The sequence below is a fragment of the Lactuca sativa genome, chromosome 3, assembly GCF_002870075.4.
Source record: "Lactuca sativa cultivar Salinas chromosome 3, Lsat_Salinas_v11, whole genome shotgun sequence".
NCBI classification, from domain to species: Eukaryota; Viridiplantae; Streptophyta; class Magnoliopsida; order Asterales; family Asteraceae; genus Lactuca; species Lactuca sativa.
In genome coordinates this window covers 43819886-43834272 of record NC_056625.2, presented here as the reverse complement: position 1 = coordinate 43834272, position 14387 = coordinate 43819886, and the positions used below count along the sequence as shown (strand labels likewise).

Here is a 14387-nt window from a genome sequence, read left to right as displayed (position 1 = left end):
CAAACGAGTGAACTCCACAGAGTTTTCAGAAATCAGATTTTTGTGGTTTTCGGGTTCGCTCTTGACAAACTCAGAACAGTCGACTACATCCTCTACAGAAATTTCACTCATATCATCGTCCTCATTAAGTTCAGATGCGTTTTCAACATCAATTTTATTTTCTGAACTTAAATTAGCACTCAACAAGTTGAATTTTTGTATGGTTTCGGTCCTTAGTTTCAGCTTATCGTTTTCATCCAAAATATTTTTCAGTGTGTCCTTATGGTCTTTGGACTTTATAAAAGATTCTATTTTGTCCAAACCGTTCATGTAAGTGGGATTCACATCATCAGACGATACAACACTTTCACAGTTGTATGCCTCAGCATCGATTTCATCCTCCTTAAACTCAAGGAAGGGTAAAATCATGCGATGTATTTTCTGCCCTATTTCACAATTCAGATGCAGTTGAGTAATGTTAGCATAAAGTCTTTTAGCAATCAAACAAAAAACATTTCTTTGTTTTAAAAGTTTTAAATTGTCTCTTTGTAAATAAATGTTTTCATCCTTAGACTTAATCAGCTCTGACTCCTTCTGCTCAATCCACATCCTTCGCTCCTCACTCTTGGATGACACCCTGCTTATTTGGTCAGTTAGGTTAGAATTGGTGACCTGTGTTTGAGTTAAACAACTATCCAGATTTGAGATTCTTGAATTTAAGTTATTTAATTCCTTTTCATATGATTTCTGTGGAACTTTGAACGAGATAAAAAGAGATTGTACCTTCTTGATCAATTCATCGAGTTCATTGATCTGCACACTGAGAGGTTTTGCTGTGAAGCATAAGTCCTCTCGCTCCTTGGTGTCCTTATTTCCACCATCTGTATTGTATCCTCTCATGTGAGATACGTCAGTCACCACCAGACACTTTCCACTGCTTTCTCCGCCTCTTGCGACATACGCCTTTCCATGCGAAGGCTTTCTCACCTCATCATCTTCTGAGTCGGTTGACCACAACTACACGCCATCGAACTCGTCATCCTCTGCCGAACCCTGTACAATAAGAGCATTCATAGAAGGGTTAGTAGCAGCTTTCTTCCTCTTGATCTCTTCCAGTTTTTTCATCAAGACAGCCTCTTCATCTTTCTCCTCATCCTTTTCTGCCGTTTTCTTCAGAACACAGTCTTTGGCATAATGATTCTTTCCTCCACAGTAATAGCAGTTGACACCAGAATCTCCTTCAACCTTCTCCTCTTCTTTGGTTCCTCAGTCTTCGGCTCCTCCCTTACTGTTTATGAACTGTAGCTTCCCTGCCAATTTCGGTTTTTATTGGTAGGAAACCTCTTCTTGATGAACCTTTTTGGATTGGACACCATCATAGCATAATCTTATGAAGTAAGATCGTAGTCCTCCAGGTTTAGATCTTCATCTTCTACTACATTCTTGCTTTTGGACAGGAGGGCCAAAGACCCCAAACTTGAGACCACATTCTTTTCTTGCATCACAATATTTTCTTGGGATTTCAGAATCCCCACCAGTTTAGCCAATGAATATGACTTGAACTGCTCATGAGCTTTAACTGTAGGCACAACAGCTCTCCATTCAGATCTTAAGCCATTCAAAAAGGTGACCTTCTGTTCAATCAACTTCATTTCGATATCATGTTTGATCATCTTGCTAAGAAGATGATTGAAGCGATCAAACGTCTGAGTGACAGTCTCATCAGAATTTTGCTTAAATTCTCCAAACTCAGACAAAAGCAAAGTCTGAATAGAGTGCTCTAAATCTTCATCTGTGGAATACAGCTCTCGCACTATCCCAGATTTCTTTAGCGGTATTACAGGAACTCACCAACCTAAACGTGTCAGATTGAAGAGCCAATCGGATCAGTCTTAATGCTTTGATGTTGCACTGAAACTTCTCCTTTTCGTCTTGAGCAACGTCTTTTACATCTTTTAACAGATCATTATACTATTTCTGAGTTTTAATGATTCTGGATGTTCTTGAGTGAGCAAATGGTCCAGACATAATGGCTTCCCAAATAAGATACCCATTATCTTCAGATCCGATGACATAGTCTTCAAAATGATGAACCCAAACTTCGTAATCCTGGGTGTAAAGAATAGGAATCTTCGTCGTTGATCCAATACTGTTTGAGATGTTGATAGGATTAGATTGAGAATCGTCCATGCTTGATCGTTTAACCTGTTTGAAAGATCAGACTTGTAATATGCAATATTAGGGCAAAACGAATAAATACTGAGATACGTCAATTATGGAGTGACGGCTCAATAAATATCAGTTAATGCGAAATAAACCCTAATCACTTCTTTCACAGAAGAGATGTGTATGAATTACACAGCCTCCTGCTCTGATACCAATTGATGAGTATTTAAAACTCTTTGATCGATTAGATCTTTATAACAGGCAAATCAATAAAGTAAAAACAGTGAGATAAAAACACAAGTACGGATCTGAATGAGTCGAATGATTCGATTAACTCAATCATCAGCAGAGCTCGATGAAGAACTTCCGCTGTAGAGGATTCTAGGGTTACAAAAGATAAGAACGTGTGCGCTATAAAATCTCTATCAAAATCATTACGTTCAAGAATGCATGCAAGCATCTATATATAATAAACCCTACAACGTACTCACGGATGGACAGGCCCATACCGGAGACAAACCTGGACTAGCTAACGAGCCCAAAGACGCAACACTTAACTGGACCTAACAATTAGTCCTTTAAAATATTAAAGACGTTGTATAATAAAATTGAGATGATAACGAGGTGATAATAATAATAATAATAATAATAATAATAATAATAATTGATAACCATGACACTACTTAATTTCATTTAACCCAGAAGGGGGATTTTATTTGCTACCAAAATTATGATGATTACATATTTGATGTGATTTATAACATATTTTTTTGTTGACATGGGTTATTAACCCCCTCTATAGATGTTTTAAGTTATATCCATGTTTTATTTTATACAAATAGTAAAAAATTATATGATTTTTTAGCCTTTTCTTATTATTGTGTAAACATCATTTATTAAAATAATTTCAATATATATATATATATATATATATATATATATATATATATATATATATATATATATATATATCGTTAGTTTATATAATATAAAATAAACTTACTTTATTATTCATATATCTAAACTACAAATAAAAATATAAAAAATAGAACAAATTAGTTTGTATTTAACTTTTTTTCACCTTTACGGATCGTAAAATATATATTTTCTTATTTTACTTTCTTAATGTAGATAAAATAGTTCGTTGTCTTATAGTGAACTTTTGTTTATTTTTTAAACTTTTTTTTGAATTTCTTCCATGTGTACATTATTTTAATAACAAAAAAGAGATTTATTAAATTATTGTGTTAAAAAATTATTTTGGATTTGGTTTACAATTTGACTAATTAAACTGAATTTTTTTTAAAACAACAAATTAATTTACTTCTAACATGTTATTTATGTTTCAAACGAAAATTGAACTCTTGGCCTTTTAAATGAGAAAGTCATTCTCTATCGTTAGACCAAAGACTAATATGATTTTATTAGAATCGACAATTAGCCAAAAAAAATTAACACCAAAAACACCATCTTATTCACTGTTATTGCGCTCAACGTCGTGTCGTCACGGACTACAAATTATAATTTTGGAATTTTGTTTTGGCCGCTTTTGTTTATATAAAAAGTTACATTTTACAATTCTTAACTTTAAATTACTACTACAAATTATCAATTAAATAAAATAAGAAACTAGCGATACGTTATACCGCTAGTTATACCGAAGCCTTTCATAACAAAACCATATCTAGCCTTAAATAGATCATAAAAATATACAAATTTAATATATTTGTGCATCTTACTGCGAAGTTTTTTTTTTCAACAAATCACTTTTTTTATATGAACGTCTTAACCTATTAATAATAAGAATCAAATGTTTTTTTTTAATGTGTATACGTCCACAAAAAAATGTAAAAAAATTATTTTTCAGTAAAACTTTCTAAACATAAATATTATTAGTAGTGGTTGAGAACGCAAGAGTAGTTATATATATATATATATATATATATATATATATATATATATATATATATATATATATATATATATATATATATATATATATATATATATATATATATATATATATACTAGTAGGGTACCCGCGCGATGCAACGGCGCGAGATATTTCCTTTCGGTAGATAGTTTCCATCTGGCTATTTCTTTCCTTTTTCGTATCAGATAGTTCGTTTCAACCTTAACCTTTTGGCGGAATGTTTTGTGTCGGATAGATCCTTTCGACGAAAAGTTTATAGATAGTTATTGAGATGCATTGATGACGAATGACGATGATTTGTTGATTTGCGGTGGTAAACTCCTCTTTTCGGTAGTAGAAGGGAAGCTCGTCCTCTTATTGTTTGTGTCAATACTCAACTTTGCCAGTCTGGTTGAACAGTCTCCCAATGAGAGCGAGCCAAGACTTTGCTTGCTGTTTGTGTTAGTATGCCACAACTGCTCAACCAACTGCTAAATCATGGGTTCTAATCTCATTTCCTCTGGAAACAACCCTTTGCAACCCGATATTTAAGGAAGCACAGCTAACCTAAGCAGGGGTAGAATCAATGACCCAAGGTTTGGGAGTCAAGGAACTGGAAGAAAGACATGCGATGGACTGATCTCTTAAGGCAAGTGATGCGGTAGGAAGAGAGCCATTAGAAAAGAAAGAAATTCAAAATGTTCCTGATGGAAGTGGGCATGGGTAGCTAAAGTGTTTGCACTCTGATTCCCTTCCCTGTAGATACGAGAAATGGACATGGAAGGAAGTAAGAAAGTTTTTAAAGATCTGATCATATAAGGGATTGTCCAAGGGACTGCACCTCTATAGATGCTATCAAAAATGATTTTTTTTTCTCACTCTCCACTGAGTAGCCTAATCTATAACAAAGCATCAAACCAAAAGGGGGAGCTCTAGCTTCTCTAAATGTTGGTACCTGGGCCATAAAAAGTAGAAAAAACAACTAAAGTGGAGCCCTTATAGTCCCTAATAATGTCACCACCTGCTGTCATGCAATTCCTTGAAGAATCATTTGTGTTCAACTTCAAAATACGAAAAGGAGGAGCCATTTGATCCATTTTCCTTTATTCCTACTCAATTTGTGTGTGAAACTCAATTATGATTTTTGACAATTAAAGTCTATTCCTTCCTAATGACTTTTAACAATTAATCATCTTTGGCTTTCAATTTATATAGTAGTTTCAATATAAACCCTTGATTTTCAAAAAGGATTAATTCAAGGACCTAAATATATCTAAAAGTAATTATTTTTATAACGCATTATATTGTGAAATGCCTAGTTATAGCCAAACAAAATTTAAATTTTAAAAATTATTGACAAATTTGTTATAACTAAGAAATTTTGGTCATACTTAAAATGTCATTACTTTTTTATTTTTACCCACGTAAATAATCATCTTCTAATGCTAAATTTGTATAATAATATTAAGACGCTTATGATTTTTACGATTTCAAATCCCATAATTTCACATCCATCTTATTTCTATTTTTGTTCTCAAAAGTATTATTTCTAAAACATAATAAGCATCATAGCTCAATTACAAGCAAAGTAGTTCCGATTAAAAATATAATGAACACATGGTATTATTTACACTAATGATTGCATCAAAATATTTGAAGTCTTTGGGTTATAAAACTTCATATTTACATTAATGATTGCACGCAAATCAAACCAAAATGTTCCAACCACCATGAACCAGATGATAAAAATAAAACATATGCCTACAAATCAAATAAAAATATTTAAAATTGTGAAATCGTTCCAATCAAGAACATATTCAAAATAGATAGTTCCCAACAAAATTGATAATGTTGAATCAGTAACCATCATAGCCTACAAAAAGTAACAGAAAAATGAGATTCTACAAAATCCGCAACTCTATTTCCATGGAAAAAACAAGAAAAAGCGGATAAAATTGAGCATTATGGCCATTGTATAACCTGATTCATCAGAAACCGTAAGTTATATTAAAAAAACCTACATCAAAAAATGATCCATCTAATTATACGTACAATCCATTTGTTTATCTTCACCATTGTACTTCTTCTTCCTTCCAACTTTTCCCTTAAAATCACCCTAAATCCAGTCAAACAACATGCTAAAAACAATCCCTACAAACAAAATGTTAAAATGAGACTCAACTTCAACATAACATTACAAATCAATGGGTTCAAGAGGAAACCGAAAGACTTTACATGTTGTGTTAAGATGTAAAACAATGTCTTTACTTGAAGGCCTTTCCTTCAAAACAATATCTCTAACAACTGCAAAATAACACTTTAACTCGTTATTCAAAATTAAATATTGTATATATTAGCCAAGTTAACTTAAACATAGGCAAATTAAAGTATTTCTTATTTCTTTTACATCGGATTACTTGAAAACACCACCATTTTTTGGATTTATAGTCAACTTTCAAGAACTAGCAGCTTCAGGTGGAGATTTACCTTCATCTGGTTTGAAAGAGACTGAGAGAAGGAGAAGAGGTGTGACAAACTCAACACATGGTCTTGCATAAAACATAGTACCTTGTTGCATCTTTCTTCTCCATCTCATTCTCACATGGTGTCGTCTTGGTCAAATCTTGACCTCCAAACACAGTTTTAATGTAACTTTAAGTAACTGTCATTCACTTCAACAAAAAAAATCAAGATCATAAAGAAAGAACATAAAATTAAATTTAAAAAACATTGTTATTCTTGCTTACATGTAAAGACGGCGAACAATCAATCTCAACCAGGTTCATAGATCTTTTGACACATACAACATTCTTGTTGATGCATTTTGTACCACCGACGGTACCAAAGGAGACCTACTATCCAACCCTTTAAACAATAAATTCAAATCCAGGTCTCCAACTCAACATGGTTGGTCGTTTATACCTTTCAGCACTGATGTTCTTGCAGCTTGGTGATAACTCAAGATCACCCAGACACAATCCCTATACATGAAAAATGTTATTGAGTACAGGAAAACCTCACACAGATATTATGTAAAAACACATTTAAAATATTACCTGAATATTAAAGAAAGGAAATATTAGTGATAAGTGACCTCCAATCCTCCATGACTGATACGAAAAGGTAATAGCCTATAAGCAACAAACCCAATAGTCATTACACGTAAAACTATTTTAGGATCAGAAATGTCAAACTACCTTCTTACAACTTGTTGTCAACAACTTTGGACTGCCTTTCTTCTTCCCATCGGTGTGAACTGCAACCTATCGTCCTATCCTTGTGTCATTTACAATCATACTCAGATGACAATGTAAATCTATTATCTGTAACGTATTAGCCAAAAGCAAACACCCATTAGAAAGGGAAAATATACCAACATTAACCCACACAAAGCTTCCTAAATAAAAATTTAAAAAAAAAAACACAAAATATAAAAGAAACCATAACTATCTAGATGCTTTTCTTTTGATTCTAAACCTGAAAGGCGAAAACAAAGGGCAAACCAGTCACTTTAGCAACAAAATAGAGGATAAATTGGTCATTTGAGACGATAATCTACAGCGTACCGACATGATAGTCAAAATTGGTTGCTTCAAACGATAAAATGAAAGACAAATTTTTCACCAAGGCTTATAAAAACATCAAATTTCTGATCCTTTTGATTCTTAGCAGTCACATGTTGGTGAATCACATGCTTAGATTTTAAGTCTTGAGAACCAATCACCATATGTATAAATTTCAAGTACCAATTTTTTTTTTATTTCGAACAAGTATGGATAGAGCAGAATGTCAACCACATTAGATCATTAATGTTCAAAGAAATGCAATTCACTTTAGCAAATGCATCATGTCATAATGGGGTCAATTCTTTTTGTGATTATTGATTAATAGTGGAAATAAAAACATAAATATACCTTCATTATACCACTTTACTACCATCTAATAGACTGGGATCATGATTTTGTTTTTGATTTGCTTTGAATCATTTCTGATTTGGTAAAACATCAAGTCACAATTGAACTTCCAACTTCTAAACCAAGTTCAAGCCTTAATGAAAATTCTTACAACCATAAGTTTGCTTTCCTACAAAATGAAAAACCATATTCATGAAAAGTGCACATGAATAAACACTATTGTAAAGCCTGATTCCATGAAAGTTTGTTTTTACCTTAACGAGACATGAAATGGGAACCATATACACACATATGATACACACAGATATATGGAAAATACACAGACCTATATGATTGGTAATAAACATGGTAGGCAAAATGTTTGATGTTAGGTGTTCTAAGCCTAAAAGAACCATAACCAAATATTGGACTCGTAGCAGGTCTGAAGGTGAGATTTAATTTTATTTGCACAAAAATATAGAAAATAAAAGAGTTGAAAAAATAACATTGTCAAAACCCAATGTAATAGAGAAATACATATGTAAGTGTGAAGGTGGTGTGTGTGTGTATTTCTTCAAAGCGGAGAGTGAGAGAGAGAGAGATGAGAATATCTATGGAGGAGAAGGCGGTAGTTGGTGGTGCCACTGGCTTCCATTTGTTGAAACCCTTGCACATGAAGCCACGATAAGAAAAAATAGAAGTCTGAATAAAAGTGATTCAAAACAAACATTAGACATATTCCAAGAAGGCAAGAACAAATAGGTAAAATAGAGAAACCTAGATGGGCCGAGATTCTGTGGTTTATAGGCTTGGCTTTAGATCTGGGGTTTCTTAGAAAGAACGGGGTGGTGTGTGGAGTTTACAGGAACATGCAAAGATAAGTGAAAGAAAGAAGATGAGGTAAAGCTTATGTGAAATCTTATCTGGAGGGTGGCTACCGGAACAGATGGAACTGACGAAGGTGTCGACTTCACTTGAGTACTAAAAAAACATTTAAAACACATATTAAAAAGAGACAAAATCAATATAATCGATGATCGTGGTCGTCGTGGTGAAGGACGTGTCTGTGGTGGTTGTGTCGATGGGTCTTCGGTAAGTAAAGAGACAAGGAGAAGAGTGCTTCTGGTGGTGGCGATGGTAGCTAGGGTTTCCAAAGAGAAAAGGTGATTATTCAAATTTTGAAATGAAAATAGAGAGTGAGGGAAAAGAGATGGTTGATCCGTGTGAGTGTCCGGGAATCCATCCTGGTCATCAGCTTTGGATCTTCAAAAGTCGGAAGAATGTTTTGAGAGAGATGAGAGGTTATGTTTTATCAGGTTTTCAGAAGTTTTAGTTCTTTTTAATCTTGTTCACCGATTCCATTGGTCTTTACCAATTTAATTAGCAGAAGTTAAAGGGAATTTGGTATTTGACCGATTCATTGAATTGTACTTGGGGTTTTACCATTTAAATGATTAAACTTATAATATTATTTTATTTATAATTAGTTGTGCTTTAGGCTTATAGACTTGAACGTCTTAAAAAAATAATATTATTATAATGGATTTATTTATAGAAATAGTGAGATTTCTTTTATAAGATAGCAAAGATATATCAATTGATAACACCAAAATGGTTGACAACACAAGAGTAGTTATGAACAAATCATTCTATAAAGACATAAAAGGGATTCTACAATTCAATGTTTTCATTTACGTGGATGGGTGGGAAAGTTGATTCATCCATTAATAAAGGAAACACACCATACATATTCACGCTTAGCGGTCAAAATTATCACAGTATCGGAAGCCTTCTCCCTACGAATGGATGTCAACCAAGATTTTCCTAGTTGTACATATATGATACCGAAAATGAAACCGCAAATAGACATAAATGTTTCTAGTATATATTCAAATTTACTATTACTTTCTATTATCACTTGAACAATATTACTTTTATATTACTCATTTGTATATTAAAATAATTTTATTTACAGGGGAAGCAAGCATGCCTCTACATCAACTGATCTTCAAATTATAGAATATTTGAAGCTTATGTTGGATTCAAATAACGAGTTGGTCAAGTGTTATAGGATGGTTAGAGATGTTTTTAATTCAAATCCTTGTGCTGACCTAAAGTTACGAATTATTGGAAAAAGACAACATGGTGGAAGGACATATAACCTACCAACTGCTTTTGAGGTCACCGCTTTAATTGTAGGAGACATTGGTGATTTTATTGATAACAGAGACATTGTAGTGCAAACTTCGTCTGGAGCTCTACGCCGTATCAGTGAATTACATCCTTCTTACCTTGCTCTACAGTATCCTCTACTATTTCCATATGGTGACGATGGTTATATAGTTGACATCCCCCATAGAGGTGTTATGTCTTCGAGCGATAGCAAGCGTCCAAAGACTACAATGAGGGAATTTTTCGCTTACAGAATTCAAGACAAGGATAATTCTTTCTAATTGATTTTGAATTCAATAAGGCTTTTTCAACAGTTTTCGGTAGATGGTTATACAATGATTGAAAGTGAGAGGTTATATTACGTACAAAGAAACAAAAAGTTCTTCGATGTGAATCTTATGAGAATTTGCGTAAGTTTCAAGATCAGGGTAATAAGAATATTTCAAAATTTGGCCAACGTGTTATATTACCTTCTTTTACCAGCGGTGCACGTTACATGATGCAAAACTACTTAGACGCCGTGTCGCTTTGTAAGTGGTTTGGATATCCTGATTTTTTCATAACCTTTACATGCAATCCAACATGGCCAGAAGTTCGAAGCTCTCTTAAAGACACTACGCTTAATGCAGAGGATAGACCTGATATCCTATGCAGATTATTAAAGATCAAACTCGATGCATTGATTAAAGACCTACGCCATAATGCAGTATTTGGCATGGTTCAAGCAGATATTTTTTTTTTCATACTAACCATAATATATTTTAATGTCGTGTTTTATTTAAAATATAGTTATATTTTGTACATTATTTAATTTATTATTACAAAGTTGTTTATTTTTATTTATGTAGTTGTGTACACAATTGAGTTTCAAAAGCGCGGTTTGCCTCACAGCCATATTTGTCTATTCATGCAACTGGATTACAAGCTTCCTACCGTGGAACACATTCATCAATTTATTTCAGTTGAGATTCCCAACATTCACCAAGATCCTGCTTTGTAGTCACTTGTGAAGGAGTTCATGATACATAGTCCATGTGATGCTCAAAATGTTAATTGCCTTTGCATGGTGGATAACAAATGCTCTAAAAACTTCCCAAAGAATTTCTATGAACATACTTCAATTGATCAGAATTGTTTTCTTGTATATAGGAGAAAAAACGATGGATCGTTTGTCGAAAAATTTGCTGTCAATTTAGACAACATATATGTTGTACTCCATACAACAAATACTTGTTAAAAAGATACCAAGCACACATAAATGTTGAATGGTGCAATCAGAGATCTTCCATCAAGTATTTATTTAAATATATTAATAAAGGTCCGGATAGAGCAACTGTTTCTTTTGTACAAAACAACAATGACTGTGATAAAGATGATAAAGTCGATGAGATAAAAGAATACTATGGTTGTAGATATATTTCTGCATGTGAAGCATCCTGGCGAATTTATGGATATAATGATCATTAGAGGCATCCTTCAATGATGAGACTTCCTTTTCATCTTCCTAATCCACAACAAGTTATATACGATGCAAATGATGATATCGACAATGTTCTCAACCAGCCTTCAATTGCTTCTTCAATGTTCACATCTTGGATGGAGTGCAATAAAGTTTACAAAGAAGCAAAAAAAACTAACTTATGTTGAATTTCCAACAAAGTTTGTTTGGGAGCTTAATTCAAAAACTTGGCAGCCAAGGGAGGTTGGATATTCGATTAGCAGAATACATTCAGTGTCACCTAATCTTGGCGAAACATATTTCTTAAGAATTTTGTTAAACAAAGTGAAAGGACCAAAATCATTTGAAGAAATCCACATGGTTAATGGTGAAATATGTCCTTCCTTTATAGATGTATGTTATGCTCTCAGCCTCTTAGATGATGATAAAGAATACATCGAAGCTATTAAGGAAGCAAGTCAGTATGGATCCGGTTATTACTTACGTTTCTTCTTCGCTACCATGTTATTATCTCACAGCTTGTCTAGCCCAGATGTTGTGTGGGAAAATACATGGGTATACTTGTCGGATGAAATTCTTTACACTCAACAACAAAGATTAAAATCTCCAGGTATTATAATATTCTTTACTTATTTATTCTAAAATACATATTAAAATCAATATACAATACTAATTTATTTCAAGAGCAAATTTGTTTATATTTTTTTTTGTAATTATTATAACATTTTTTTCTTCAGGTTTATCACTTAATGAAGATCAAATTAAGAACCTGACTTTGTTTGAGATTGAACAAATTTTACTTCGTAACAATTCAAGTCTCAAAAAATTTACAAGGATGCCTTTGCCCGATGCTGATTCTGTATCCTCTTCAAACAATCATCTTATTAGTGAGGAACTAGATTATGACATACCAAATTTAAAGAATGAGTTTAATCGGCTTTGTATTGCATTAACATCTGAGTAACGAAACATTTTTGATGATATCATGACTGCAATTAAGAATAATGAAGGAGGTGTTTTCTTTGTTTACGGTTATGGTGGAACATGTAAAACCTATCTTTGGAAGACATTATCTGCTGCAGTTAGATGTAATGCTCAAATTGTTTTAAATGTTGCGTCAAGTGGGATTGTTTCTTTATTATTAACTGGTGGTAGGACAGCACATTCACGGTTTATAATTCCTATGGTTCTTTTTGAGTTTTCTATTTGTTCCATATCACCAGGTAGTGAACTTCCCAGTTTATTACGAAAAACCTCATCAATCATTTGGGATGAAGCACCCATGATTCACAAGAATGCATTTAAAGCTTTAGATCGAACTTTGAAAGATATATTCCAGTGTGATAATCCTAGAAACTCAAATTTGCCATTTGGGGGGAAAGTGATTGTTTTTGGAGGAGATTTTAGACAAATTTTGCATGTTATCCCAGGTGGTGGTAGACAAGACATTGTCAATGCTTCCTTAAGTTTATAATATTTATGGCAACATTGCAAAGTCTATCAACTAACCAATAATACGAGGCTAACTGTCAAAAGTGATACATCTGCTATTCAACAGATTATGGATTTTGCAAAATGGCTTTTGGATATAGGAGAAGGGAAACTTGGTGGTTTTAACGATGGAAAAGCGATTATTGATATTCCAGATGATCTTCTAATTAATGATCCTAATGATCATATAGGTTCATTAATTGAGTTTGTATATCCTTCAATTCTTGAAGGTTGTAACATTCCAGAATATTTTCAAGAAAGAGCAATACTTGCTCCAAAAAATGAAGTTGTCGGAAAAATAAATGATCGTTTGCTAGAATTTTTTCCAGGAGATGAAGTCGAATATCTAAGTTCAGATAAACTATGTGAATATGAGTTTTTCCATGATCAGTTTGATGCCAGTTTATACTCACCTGATGTTTTAAATGGTCTTAAAGTCTTAGGTTTGCCTAATTATAAGTTAGTTTTGAAAGTCGAGGTTCCGGTAATGTTATTAAGAAACATTGATAAAAAAAATGGCTTATGGAATGGCACTAGACTACAGGTGATATCTTTGGCCAAACGTGTTATTGAAGCAGTCATCATATCCGAAAGTAATATTGAAAATCGAACCTTTATTCCAGGAATGAACTTAACACCATCTGAAAAAAAAAATCTCATTCAAATTCCAAAGAAGACAATTTCCATTAGCTGTTTGTTTTGCAATGACAATTAACAAGAGCCAAGGATAATCCTTATCTAAGGTTGGTTTTTTTTGAAAGATCCAATTTTTACATATGGTCAATTGTATGTTGCCATATCTTGAGTTCAAAGTAGAGACGGATTAAAATTGTTGATTTTAGATAAGGATGATAGACTTAAAAATAAAACTTCTAATGTTATTTATAAAGAAGTTTTTAGAAATTTGTAAATTGTTTGTAAAATATTAGTTCTCAAAGTATGCTTTATTATTAATGTTAATAAGACTTTGTTGAATTTTCTTTTATAATTCCTCATTTTTTTATAATGTAATATATCTTTATCTTTATTTTAAAAACTAACTTTTCTTAATTTTCTTACAATCAAACTTATGTTACTTTTTTTATAATTTATTTTAATTTTTGTCTATACAATAATTATAAAATTAATAACCATGGTTCCTACGGGTTATAAACTAATATATATATATATATATATATATATATATATATATATATATATATATATATATATATATATATATATATATATATATACTAGTTGTAAGACCCATGTATTACATGGATTAATTTAAACAAATAATTAAATATAAAGGTGTAAATATTTGAGAATTTTG

General features: G+C 32.5%; 1 protein-coding gene across 1 annotated transcript; it reads left to right on the top strand.

The window, feature by feature from the left end:
* The first annotated feature begins 12566 nt into the window (after positions 1 to 12566).
* LOC111912306 (uncharacterized) lies at positions 12567 to 13787 on the top strand. The gene is made up of 2 exons (XM_023908031.1): positions 12567 to 13031; positions 13140 to 13787. Exons 1-2 carry the CDS (start codon positions 12567 to 12569, stop codon positions 13785 to 13787), a joined length of 1113 nt encoding a protein of 370 aa, XP_023763799.1.
* The last annotated feature ends 600 nt before the right edge of the window (positions 13788 to 14387 follow it).